Source organism: Sceloporus occidentalis, unplaced genomic scaffold, assembly GCF_023333645.1.
Source record: "Sceloporus occidentalis isolate IW3139 unplaced genomic scaffold, rSceOcc1.0.p SCAF_3, whole genome shotgun sequence".
In the NCBI taxonomy this organism is placed as follows: Eukaryota; Metazoa; Chordata; class Lepidosauria; order Squamata; family Phrynosomatidae; genus Sceloporus; species Sceloporus occidentalis.
Window position 1 is genome coordinate 5,268,431 of NW_028316983.1, and position 13,323 is coordinate 5,281,753.

Genomic DNA, 13,323 nt, shown 5'->3' on the forward strand with positions numbered 1-13,323 from the left:
TAATAAACTGAACAAATTCCCAGATGGCCAGCGATTAGGCATTCTGAGAGTTGCAGTCTAATATATTTGGAGGACAGAGGATGAGAACACCTGCCTTTGTGCCAGTTTAATGTATGGCTCTTCCACAGATGGTTTGTATGTTTGTTTCTGCTCCATTCCAAGTAAATTGTTGTTGTGTACTATCTAATCAGCTTTGACTTAAGGAAACCCTGTAAATGAGAATCCTCCATGAGCCCTGGTTATCCACAGTCCTTCTCCGGTCTTGCAAACTCAGGGCAGCTGTGGCTTCCTTGACAGAGTTAATCCTCTTTTCGTCCTGCCTTCTGCTTCGCTTAACATTATCATTTTTTCTAATGAGTTCTTTCTCATGATCTGTCCAGAGTATGAGGGTCTCAGTTTAGTCATTTTGGCTTCTAGTGAGTACAGGCTTGATTTCTTCTCAGATCATTTATTTGTCTTTCGGCAGTCCTTGGTAAACGTAGCAACCTCCTCCAGCCCCACATTATGAATGATTTGTGTGTGTGTGTGTGTGTGTGTGTGTGTGTGAGAGAGAGAGAGAGAGAGAGAGAGCTTTCTTTGCTGTCCAGTTTTAACAACTAAACATAGAAACTGGAAATATGATGAATGAATGTTCCTTTGATTTTTGGGTGTATGTGAATATATATATATATATATATATATATATATATATATATATATATATATATATATGAGATCTTATATAGTTGCCTCACAACTGTCCTTTCAAGTCTTGGTGAATAAGAAAGCACTTTTTAACAGCTTCATACTCTTATCTCAGTATGTCCATAAATACCTTTTTTGATAACAACATTTCAGAATGATGAACACACAGTGTAGATGCCGCATTCAAAAATATGAACCTGATGTGTCAGAGCTATGTATGACTTCTGCTAGTGGGTGCAGATATCTGCTGCATGTATGAGTGGGTAGACATATGAATGACAGAGCCCCATTTGACTGAATGAAAGAGTAACAGATTCTCAGCTGTGGGAGTGAGAGAAAGCACAAAGTTCTTTACACATACAGCGTCCCTTTGTGGTTTCAAATAAAGAAATAACAGGAGAATGTTTGGTACTTGAAACATTTAAGACTTGTTGGCATTTCAGGCATCTGTTGATCATAGGGTGCAGCGATAACGCCATACAGTCTTGCTGTTTGTTTCTCTTTTTTTAATCCTGTTTTTGAATTCCTTAATCAGATCAAGCCTTTGAATCAGATTAGATTCTCCTGGAGGAACCTCCACCCTCCCTTCTCTGAGAAATGTGTGCCAATCCATTAGATAAAACTAACTAGTCAGATGCTGAAAAACATCTTAGTGCAAGAGAAAGGGAAGTGGATGTAGGTTTACAGTAGTTCTGTAGGCAGTATAAAACAACATACTGAAGGACCCAAGATGACTGACATTTCTGCTTCTTTTTCTAGTCTCGGACCCCAGCTTTGGTGTTTGAACATGTAAACAACACAGACTTCAAGGTACAGTTTCTCACCCACTGGAGGTTTTCAGGGTGTGAGTGATCTGCAACGATACTCACTTGGGTGGGAAGGAAGAGGTCATTATATAACATTGGTTTTTGTGAGTGAGAGAGAGAGAGCATGTGTGGGATGTGTGTGTGTTAAAGTATGTGAAGTCCAGTACCCCCTTGCAGATGCTTATATGTTGCTTTAAAAATTACACTTTTTTCACGTTAGCAACTGTTCAACTGATTGTGTAAAAACAGATATGGAACAGTGAAAAAATTCAAGATCTTACTGCATTTTTGGCATACTGCATTCAGATTAACTCCCATGGACAAAATGTTTGTTCCACTTGATGGCAAGAACACCAACTCACTAAACGTACAAAAGACCGCTACACAGCTTACATTTAAATTTACTGCATTTTTATTTCACCTATCCTTCCAAGGAGTTCACAGCAGCACAACAACCCTGTAAGTTAGGTTAGGTTGGGAAATAGTTACTGGCCCAACATTGACCAGTGAGCTTCCCTTCCTGAGTGGAAATCGGCTTGAATCTCCCAATTCTAGAGTATGATATCGTAATACCAAAACTCTTGCAATAGGTTGTTGCTTTGATTGTGTAAATCAAGCTTACCTCTAGCAGAAGTGGACAAGTTTCTTCAAACAGCTGTATTGTGTTGGCTCATCACACATCTCTAATTGTGTGGTCCAGATCACCTTTAAAATGGTTAAAGAGTGAATGCACCAGATGGATGGTGTGGATACATGTGGATACACCAACATTATTGTTGTGTGTCTTCAGATTGTTTCCCACTTACGGCAACCCTAGGATTGAGAGTGTGTGATTTGCCCAAGGTCACCCAGTGGATTTCTATGGTGAGGGGGAATCGAACCCTGGTTTTCAGAGTCGTAGTCCAATACTCAGGCCACCACACCACACTGGCTCTCTTGGGTACACCAAACCAGTTTCTTAATCAAGGAGCCAGAATTGGTCATTGCTTTGTATTGGGCCTATATATCTGGGTTTCTCAACCAAAGTTTGAGATCTGAAAATTATTTCAAGGGTTCCTTTGAAGTAAAAAGGTAGAATCTGGCATACATGATTGGCAAGATGATGTGTGGAGTGGCTGAAATAATGTTCCCAAGCACTGAGACCCATCCACACTTGAACCTCTTTAATTCGTGACAGCAGTGAAGTTCTCAACTCCTGTAACATGCTGATTTAGAAACTGGCAGGCTGCAGTGAGTTATTGATGTTATGTTTTTGATTTCCCACAGCAATTATATCAGACGTTAACAGACTATGATATTCGGTTCTACATGTACGAAATCTTGAAGGTGAGTTTGTGTACATTTTTTTTCTTGAGGATATTTGAGGGATGGTGAAACAAAAAGATGGTTGTTGAGAAGTGGATGCCAAGACTACTTGAAGAGGATCTAGGCCATTCGTTCCCAATAGCAATTTCTCCAGATATTTGGGACTTCAGTTCCAAGAGGCCTTTGCCATTAGCCATGCTGAGTGAGGCTTCTGGGACTTGAAGCCCAAAGCATTTGGAGGACCAGAGATTGAGAACCACATTAGGCTTTCTGTCCCTGATGATGTTTCTGAGGAACCTGAGTTGCTCCTGGGTCTTAAATTCTTCCTTGGCTGACCACTGCAATCTAAGCAGCCAGTAGTCAAATGCATGTACTACAGTCACTCACTCACAAACCACAAGGTTGTGAGTTCAATACCAGCCAGGGGGCTCAGGGTCAATTCAGCCTGGCTCAGGGTCAATTCAGCCTGGCATCCTTCTGAGATCATCCAACTTGTTGGGGGCAGTTAGCTTACACATTGTAAGCTGCTTAGGGAGTGCTTAAGTACACTGATAAGTGTATTGAAATGTACCTGCTATTGCTATGTAACTCAGACCCTGAACATTTTGGCACTGTGGCCTTTTGCATCAGCCTCATAAACACTGAGAGGTAGTACTGATGCTGATATTATTAACATTATAGTATTTCCTTGATGCTGCAAACACTTTCGTCCTCTTAGCGTGTATCTTCAAATACTGAAGTATCTTTAGCTAATGCCTTGAAGGGTAAGGTGGAAGGACTGACCTGACTGTGGCTGCCACTGGTGCTGAAACAGTTAACTTTCCACCCAGTTCTCTTACTCCCAGTAGAAGAGATGTGGAAAGATCTGGAGTCAGTAGGAAGAGGAATGGTAGTGGCACTGAAGCAGAACAAAATGTGCTATTTGTAATTTGCCAGTGGTTTAGACTAGCGCTGCTCAAAGTGGTGGTCTCTGGACAGGTTGTAGTCTTTGAGCCATTGGCTGCCAGGTCCTGGCAAGTTTACAGGGGTGGAAAACAAACAATTCTACCCAGTGGGCAAACATTTAGTCCCTGGCATATTGGGAAAAAAAATAATTTCCAGTCTCCTGCATCAGATAGCCTGAGAAGCATTGGTTTAGAGGATCCATTTTAGGACGAAAGTGTGGCACATATTTCCATACAATTTAAATACATCAGGTACTTGCTTGCCAATTTCCTTCCTCATGGTCCATGTGTCTTTCTCTACTCCAGGCCCTGGATTATTGTCACAGTATGGGAATCATGCATAGAGATGTCAAACCACACAATGTCATGATTGACCATGAACACAGAAAGGTAAAGTCCTGGTGAGCTTGGGCAGGTTCCTTCCCTCTTCACTTTTCAGCTGGCATGTGATGATGGTATTACCAAAAGTCTTGTGATGGACTGGTGCTTTAGTTATGTAAGTCAGGCCTATCTGTTGCAGGAATTGACATGGTCTTGATAAAAACAAGTTAGTAAGAATGCTGGTAGTAAACCTTGGTATATTTTGTTTGGGATACAATCAACCCTCTGCATTGCTGGGTGTTCTGTTCCAGACACCCCCCTCCTGGCAGAGTCCTGTTAGCGTTAATGGATGCTGACGTGTGTGGTTGCATTGGCGCAGCTGCGTGCATGTGCCACCATTGATGATAATGGGGTGGGACCATCCGCAGATGCTCCAATCCATGGATGGCTAGCTTACTGATGTGGAACTGTATTCTATAAAAGCATCTTAGTTTAGGTGATTGCCTTTTAACTTCTTAACCCCAGATGATGCTCATGCAGGCCTTTACTTCCATTCTGTGTGAACTGAGCAAATCCTAGATTGCAAGAGAAGATTGGTGATAGTTAAACTTCCTTTTCTTTGTTTGCTCATTATACTTGCCTTGTCACCTTAGATTAGCTGCCAGAACAGCTAACAGGAACATTAACTCTGTTCCTTGCATTTTGTATTGGCCTTGCTATACTTGTCTAGTTTCATCCTCTGAATGTTGAGTCATTATTAATTGTTTTGAATTATTTCTTTTCTCTCCCCCCTCTTTTTTTTTTTAATTTGAAAAAATTGCTCTTGGTGACTTGCCCCTTGTTTTCAAGATCTGGCTGTTCATTTGACGCAGTTTCATCAGTTTCCTTTTTAAATGCTAGCTGCTGTTTGTTAAATACTGCCTTTCTGTTCAGTTAAATTTTGTTACTTCAATTCTTGCCATTTATACTGATAATACACTTGCATAGTCCTGCACAGTGTCTAGACACTGGATACCAAGGGGGAAAAGTCCCCCCCCCTTCCTCTTTAATATCTCCTTTTTTGTCTTTAGCTGCGGCTAATAGATTGGGGTTTGGCTGAATTCTATCATCCTGGCCAAGAGTACAATGTCCGTGTGGCTTCCAGATACTTCAAAGGCCCAGAGCTCCTTGTAGATTATCAGGTAACTGTGACCCAGCTGCAAAAGAATTTGGGAAAGCGAGGCAGCCAAGAACCAGCAATTTCTTAGCCTTGATAATGTTCCTTTTTGAAACCAACAAGAAGCCATCCTATATCTGAGAAAAGGAGATCCCCCCCGTGGGCTTTGTTTTTTGGTTGATACATTTGTGCCTGTTTTAGACTCTTTCAAAGAATCCCAGATGTTTTTTCAGAGCTGTCCCATGGGGCATCCAATTACCTTCTCTCATTCTCCTTATTTCCCATAGCTAGCAAAACAAAAACCCTTCATGACTAGTTTGGAGTTCCCATGGGGCTGGGATTTAAGCTTACTCTTTTCCCTCAAACAGCAGCACCTCTTCACATGGCAAACTGCTCTAGAAACATAATTAGCAATTCAGCAATGACAAATTACTTTTGTAAGGGAAGATGGTCCACCTTCCATTAGGCAAATCAAATTTGGCTCTTTGGAACTGGTCATGTGTGTTCTATTTGTTTTTTCCCTCGTGTGTCTGAAAAAAAGAATTGAAACTCACCTTTTCAATATTTTTGTATGCTAAGGAATCCAGTGGTCTTGAAAAATGTGTGAATCTGCCACAGGGCCATGGAAAAACATTTCTTTCCTTCCTTAGAGCTGCTAGCTTCGTGAGTGACAGAAAGTACTGTAAGTTGCGAAACTTGGCTGGTATTAGCAGTTCTGCTTCATGTGACTGCTGGCAGGGGCATATTTGGCAGGCTCTGATACATGACTTTTGAGCTCCTTTCTGAGAAAAACACAGGCATTTTCAGATTTTCTTTCCCTTGCACTTAAAACCACATTTTGAATATCCGTCTGTATATTTATTTAATTACTTAGTATTCCACCTTTCTCCCAGAGTGGGATCCAAGGCAGAATGTCAATTAAAAATCCTTAACAATATTTTTTTTAAATAAATTACAATCCCTATCTTAAATAATATGAAATCATTTAAAAGGCATACAAAAGTTAAATAAACACACATCCCAATAAGAAGATTCCCTCCTTACATGTTAAAATCCATCTTAAGCCAAAAAGTTCTTTGCCTGCTGGTGAAAGGAAAATAGGGAGCATGTCAGCCTAAGTTCCTGCAGGAGGGAGTTCCAGAGGGTGGAAGTAGCTCTCTTTTGTGTCCTCACCAAGCAAGAATGTGCTAATGGCAGGGCAGAGAGAAAGCCTTCCTCTGTGGATCTTAAAACTCTGGCAGGTTTGTATGGAGAGATTCAGTCTTCTAGGAAGTCTGGACCTAAGCCACTTTGAATTGTGCCCAGAAATGAACCGGTAGTCAGTGAAGCTGTTTTAAAAAGGAAATTACATGCTCCCTGTAACTGGCCCTGGTAAGCATTCTGGATGAAGCATTTTTCTTGCCATATATCCTTGCATTGGACTTCGTTTGGAGATACTTGCCTCTTTGTTCTTGATTTCTCTAGCATCCAGTTTGGATATATATGGAATTGAGAGATTAACTGAATATAGGATCATTGTGCCCAGTATGGAATGAGTACATTTGTTACCAGGCTATGGGTACAAAAGTTCAGCAGATGTGGGAATGGCTCTTTTCTATTCAAATACCCTTCTAGAGAGAGACATTGAGTTCCCTTTGATGAAAACTGAAAAACTGTTTGCTAACGGCCCCAGATAACATGTATACCACACATGGTTAATCAATTCTTGATATGCTGACATGGTTGGAGATTTTTTTTTTTGAAATCTTGAAAATAAGAAAATAATGGCTCTGCTCTGTTTTCTCTCAGATGTATGACTACAGTCTAGACATGTGGAGCTTGGGTTGCATGCTAGCCAGCATGATCTTCCGAAAGGAGCCTTTTTTCCACGGTCATGATAATTACGATCAGGTGAGATGATTGTAGATGTGGTTATTCTCTTTTCTATGGCTTGTATGTTCAGCATGTGTTTGGTTTTTGGAAAGGATGGAAGGATAAAAAAATCAGAAATTTATATACAGACTTATTCACATTTGAATGTTTAACACCTGAACAAAATAGTATCACATGAATCCTTGCACATGTGAATGGAGCCACCACAGGTCAGATAGCACACATGGACATTTTACTGCTTTCTCTAACGACTGATATGTTCTAGTGGGTTTGGTGAGCACCCTAAAAGTAGAAGCTGTGTGATTGTTCCAGCTGTTATGATAGACATGTTAGGCACAAGTATTTCCTAGGTAAGCTTCCATCTTGTGAAATTACTTCAGCTAGCTTTGAAAGTAAGTCCCAAGAAAAATGCAGAGCACTAATCAGGGCTTGAGTCCTTGCTATTTTTTATGAAAAGCATTGTCTCTAGAAGTTATTTATTTGCTTGAATAGAAAGACAGCCTTAAAATTGCAGGACTATCTGTAAAAATCATCTTTTAAGTCTTTTCCGACTTAACAGTGGTTCTAAGATGAACCTATTACAGGGTTTTCTTGCATGGATTTGTTCAGAGAGGATTACCTTCCTCTGAGGCTGAGAGAGTGTGACTTGCCCACGGTCTCCCAGTGGGTTGCGGGGATTTGAACCTTGGTCTCCGGAGTTATAGTCCAATGCTCAAAGCACTACAGCATAATTTCCCCTAAACCATGGATGCACTCATCCCCCTGTTTTTGGATGCCTCATCCCATAGGAAGCTGTTCCCTATCACCACATCACTGCATTTGCTGAACGTTGGAGGTGAATCAGTGGGGGAAGCCCCACCCACTCAAAACAGAGTTTTCTTTGTTTAAAGAAGAATTACAGTTCTGGAGCACAATGAAAACAGTTCACAAACTCATGTACCTTGTTTTCAAAGGAAATTCCTGGGTAGGGCATCATTGGAACTTGCACAAATATTCTAGCAGCTGGAGGGGCCTTAGGATTAGTGAAAATAGATCAGGGAACTTAGATAATGAGGAAATCACAATAATTAAAGATTTCCTGTACCTTGGATCAAACATTGATCAGAATGGTGACTGCAGTCAAGAAATCAGAAGAAGATTATGAATGGGAAGGGCAGCTTTGAAGGAACTAGATAAAATCTTAAAGAGTAAAAAGTTACAACTGAAATCGTTCAGGACGTTGTATTTCTTATTACCACGTACAGCTATGAGAGCTGGACAGTGAAAAAAGCAGATAGGAAGAAAAGTAATTCATTTGAGATGTGGTGCTGGAGAAGAGTGCTGAGGATACTACAACTAAAAAGACAAACCAATGGGTCCTAAAACAGATTAAGCCAGAACTCTCCCTGGAAGCCAAGATGACTAAGTTGAGACTGTCCTATTTCGGCCACGTAATGAGAAGGACACGACTCATTAGAAAAGAAATGATGCTGCAGAAGGTGGACGGAAGTAGAAAGAGACAAAGACTGCATGCCCAATGGATGGAATCAATCAGGGAGACCATGGGCCTGAGCCTGCAGGACCTGAGCAGGGAGGGAGAAGATAGGGGGCCTTGGAGACATCTCATTCACAGGGTTACCATGAGTTGAGAGTGACTCAAAAGTAGCTAACAACAAACACATGCCCCACAAGCCAACAGTCTGTTGTAGTTTAACAGTTCTTCCCAGTGTACCCATTCTTTTGTGTCCCAAACATAGTTCTGTGATCAGGAACCTCTCTTGCAGAGGTCCTCCTCTCGTTTTTAATAATAACATACTCAGCACTTAATATAACCATTTTTGGGCATTCTTCATCTTTTTTGTCTGATTTACTTCTCTACAGCAAAGCTATAATGTAAGGGCCTAGCTAAACACAACACCAAATGTATCACTGATAGCTACATTGGACAGCTACAATTAAAATTGAAAACCAAACATGAGGGGGAGACTAATCCTGGTCAGTGCTGTAGCCTGTAGGGGTTCATCTTTCCTTCCCTCTCTGTGATCTTGGACAAAATTCTGTTAAGTGGTACTTATGAATCTAAAGCTTCAACTGCTGCTCCCCCCTCTTTATTCCTGCTTGCAGCATGTGGGGTAAGGGTTTTTTCCAGGCCTGTGATAAGGGAGGAAAGATCCTCTGTGTACATATCATGGTCCTGATCTAGATCATGAAGTTTCAGCTTAGTGTTAATTGTAAAAAAGGATGTTGTTGCATTTTAATGTTGGGTCTAATTAGGACTTGCATCAGTATTATTTTACATATATTGCAGAAGGGAAGTCTGAAGGTTGCTTAAGGCTTTCTGATCATTTTATATCTTGGGCAGTATTGGATTGGGGGTGAGGTGGTGATTCTTAGTTCAGCCTCTTGGCTACTCCTTATCTACATGCCTTATCTCCTTATCTTACATTATCTTTTCACAGTTGGTGAGAATAGCCAAGGTGCTAGGGACAGAAGACCTGTATGACTATATTGACAAATACAACATTGAGCTTGACCCCCGTTTCAATGACATCTTGGGCAGGTAAGATGGTATCGAAGGATACAGCTAAAATCACTTAGTACTTGGTAGGTGACAAATCTAGCTAGTTTTCTAATTAATATGTGTGTCAGGTGGAGGGAGGATTGGGGAATGACAGAGGTGCCTTACATTTTAGGGTATCCACATCTGTACTGTCTCTTTTGGTACTGATCCACTGTTAGAATGCAAAATGCCTGTTTTTGCACATGGAATCAGGGAACAGGGGAAATGAGGGGATGAGGTGAAGACACTCAAACAGAAAAAAAAGTAATTGCAGATTTTGCAAAAGTTCCCTCTTCCTCATTGTGCATTGTTTTTGGTGCTCTGGAAGATCTCTGTCCTCTTAACAATTATTTGCATGTTCAAGACAAGCCTGTGCACAGCAGGATCCTATTATGTACCTACCTTGTGCAGTGTGGCTGGCATCCTGTTAGTGAACTTGCAGGTATAAGTTAACCTTACGCCTGCATATTTCTGTCTGTGGTCACTACAGATATAGGTATTCCCTTCCTCCCTCTGCAGTACCTCTCCCCCAGACCTACCATAGAATCCTCATGGCTGTTCTGTTGCCTGGTGGAAAATGGAAGGAAGGGAGGGGAATCATAGAAACATGTGTCTATGTCCCTAAAACCTGATGTGAAATGATTGTATTGGCTGCTGAGACTTCATGAGGACCCCAGTAGACCTCAATGGATTATGTGTTTTGGGGGCGGGGTTGCCTGGCTGTAGGGACATAGCCAGATGCTTCTTCAATCTGTCTAATGCTCCACCAAGCACTGAATGGCCAGGGGAAGAGGCTTCTACTGCTCTGTGGTAGGTCCAAGGGATGGTAAATGGCTCAGCATAGTCTAGTTCTGTATGCAGAAATACTATGCTATGCTGAGCCATGCAGGGTTACAACTTAGATGTGCTGTAGAGGTGATAGGTAACTTTGCTTTCAACTAGATGCATGTGTTCATCATCCTCATTTTTAAGGCACCATGGTGACTTCAGGAGTTCATACACTGGTACATTCTTTGTTTGTTCCTTACAGACACTCACGCAAACGATGGGAGCGTTTTGTTCATAGTGAGAATCAGCATTTGGTCAGCCCTGAGGCTCTGGATTTCTTAGACAAGTTGCTGAGATATGATCACCAATCCCGGCTCACGGCAAGAGAAGCCATGGAACACCCTTACTTCTGTGAGTCTGACCTTCTGCCAATCTAACTGTCTGCCCCTTCAAGGAATAGAATCACTGGAAGTGCTAGTAGCTGTTTGCAGTTTTGTTTCAGATTCTTTGAGATACCAAACTGCAGTCAAATCTATATAATATTACATAGATTTTGATGGTGGCATAAGCACATTTAATTCTGGGTTACAGGTGCCTCTATGGTTTTTTGGGGGGCTGAGAGAGATAGGGTTAGAAGAAGCAATTCACTAGCCCATTGCACACCATCCTGTGCCCCTACCCAACCACCCTGCAGCAGTTATGCAACAGGGGAATTCTCCTACTTACTGACCCAGTCACAGAAATGAAGAAAAAGTAGATGATCTTTGCTTTGAGGGAAAGAGAAATGAAATCAGTTCTCCATCCTGGAACGTGATCTCTTCTTTTCTGAGACTGTCCACTCCTGAGTTGCATTAACCCATGTACAGCTGGGCCAGTAAAAACAGCCACATGCCTCTCTGGATCTTGACAGCTGCTGGGAGAGGCGACATGCTAAATTGTGTGCGTAAAATATGTTCCACATATGCAACACAAATGGTCTGACTAAAACTAACATTCTGATATTTGGTATGGAATGTATGTAGCTTTTGGTAGCAACAGAACTGGCAGTTAAGAGGAGGATTGTACCTGGTTGTGAAAAATCATACTATCTCTGTTGGCTATAAGGGCTAGGATCTTGGGGGATAAAATTGGAGAGTAATTACTTTGTTCTTTCCATTGTCCCATATCTGTGGGAATCCCTTTGTTTAATACAGTGGTGGGAAACTTTTGATTCCTGTGTTTTGTCTTTGTAAAATTATTCCTGGTCCCCCTCTCCAGCTGAAAAAAAAATCTTGTAATGCAATAGATGAAGAATATTTCACCCTACAGAGCTGGTCAACTGCAGCTCCTGTTGTCCATCATCATTGCCTGTGATAGCCAGAGCGGATAGAAACTATACTGTAATGACATATGGAGTTCTGTGTGTTTCTTGCCCTTAGTGCAATGGATGTTGCTTAATAATAATAATAATAATAATAATAATAATAATAATAATAATAATAATAAATTTTATTTATATTTCCCGCCTCTCCCTGCGGATCGAGGTGGAATTACAGCAAAAAATTCAACAATACAAAATGCAAATACAATGTTATCTAAAAATACAAACAATAAAATGGTCAGCAATACTGCTACCAATCATTAAAATATCCAATCGTCATCTCTTCCCATACTGTTGAGTCAGAAGTGTGTGTGTGGGGGGGTTCTTTAGGATCAATTATAGCAGATCAAATTGATAGGCTCACCGGAAGAGATCCGTCTTGAGTGCCTTCTTAAAGGCTTCCAGTGTAGTAATAAGGCGGATCTCTTCTGGCAAGTTAAATCTCCACAGATTGAGAATTTTTCTTAAGACAGTTTCCCAAGAGTGGCTGGACACTCCAGTAGAGGGATGCAAGTGTTTTTAGCTGGGCAGACAGTTTGCCTCTTGTTCCATCCATGTAAATAACTTCTTATTCTGCAGTCTGGCCATTCAAGTTCCCCTTCACAGTTTTAACAGTTAGAAGTTTGTCATTTTAAAATAAATGGAAGTTGAAATAATTGACACAATGCAAAGTTTTGTTCTGTGGCAATATGCATCTACCCCCTTTCTAATCCAAGTGTGTGGTCTGTGTTGTTTGATACATTGGCAGACCCTATAGTGAAGGACCAGGCTCGGATGGGCTCGACCAGCATGCCAGGTAGTAGCACTCCCGTCAGCAGCGCCAGTATGTTGTCAGGTGAGTCGGTGGTTGGTTGCCCTTGTGCCTGTGAGTACTATCAGACTTCCTTCCATGCTGTTATCTGCATTCCAAAGTGGTGCACCACAGGAACAGTGTTTCCACCCCCTCTGCTTCTCTTTGTGGGTTCAGTTGAAGGCATGGTGCAGAACAAGAATGGAAAGAATATTCCTAATCATCCAGTTTTAAAGGGGGGCGGGAGGTTCTTAACAAGCAGCAAATATTGTTGAGACGCATAATAGAGCAATCCGACCTGTCCTTAAATGTTTTCCTTGTATTCAAATATCCTGAAGTGTTCTAGGGGAGTTATTCTGTGGGGCTCTTCTCTACTGGAAATGGACATATCACAGGTAAGAGCCAATGTCCCTTTCTGTGGAGAGGTACATGGGGAGGGGTAGGTAGTGCAAAAAGTATGTTTCCTATGCAGAAATGATGTTAACTAGGGCTGGAATCCTGTGTGTTTTGCACACAAAAAGTGTTATTTCTCAGCAGAATTGTTCCCTAGAACTGTGGTGGTGAACCTATGAGCTCTCTCTGTGGCACACGCCAGTACAGAGTTTGCCAGAGTTTGTTACTAGAAGGCCAGAGGAATGTGGCACTTTGTGATAAATAAGTGGGTTTTAGGTTGCAGTTTGGGCACTTTGTCTGTAAAAGGTTCACCATCACTGCCCTAGAACATTTACCCTACTTTTAAAACATTGTAATGGATAAAACAGCAGTGAATCACAAAAAA

The 13,323-nt window shown here is 41.3% G+C and overlaps 1 protein-coding gene across 4 annotated transcripts in view; it reads left to right on the forward strand.

Annotated features, from left to right (window-relative positions):
• Window positions 1-13,323, forward strand: part of CSNK2A1 (casein kinase 2 alpha 1) — a 66,770-nt gene that overhangs the window by 39,900 nt on the left and 13,547 nt on the right. For all 4 annotated transcript variants that reach the window (XM_089513515.1, XM_089513516.1, XM_089513518.1 and 1 more), the window contains 8 exons: window positions 1,444-1,494; window positions 2,757-2,816; window positions 4,046-4,129; window positions 5,131-5,241; window positions 7,005-7,106; window positions 9,527-9,627; window positions 10,658-10,806; window positions 12,504-12,590. In XM_089513515.1, coding sequence (XP_089369641.1) covers window positions 1,444-1,494; window positions 2,757-2,816; window positions 4,046-4,129; window positions 5,131-5,241; window positions 7,005-7,106; window positions 9,527-9,627; window positions 10,658-10,806; window positions 12,504-12,590 — 745 coding nt within the window. The remainder of the gene's footprint in view (window positions 1-1,443; window positions 1,495-2,756; window positions 2,817-4,045; window positions 4,130-5,130; window positions 5,242-7,004; window positions 7,107-9,526; window positions 9,628-10,657; window positions 10,807-12,503; window positions 12,591-13,323) is intronic.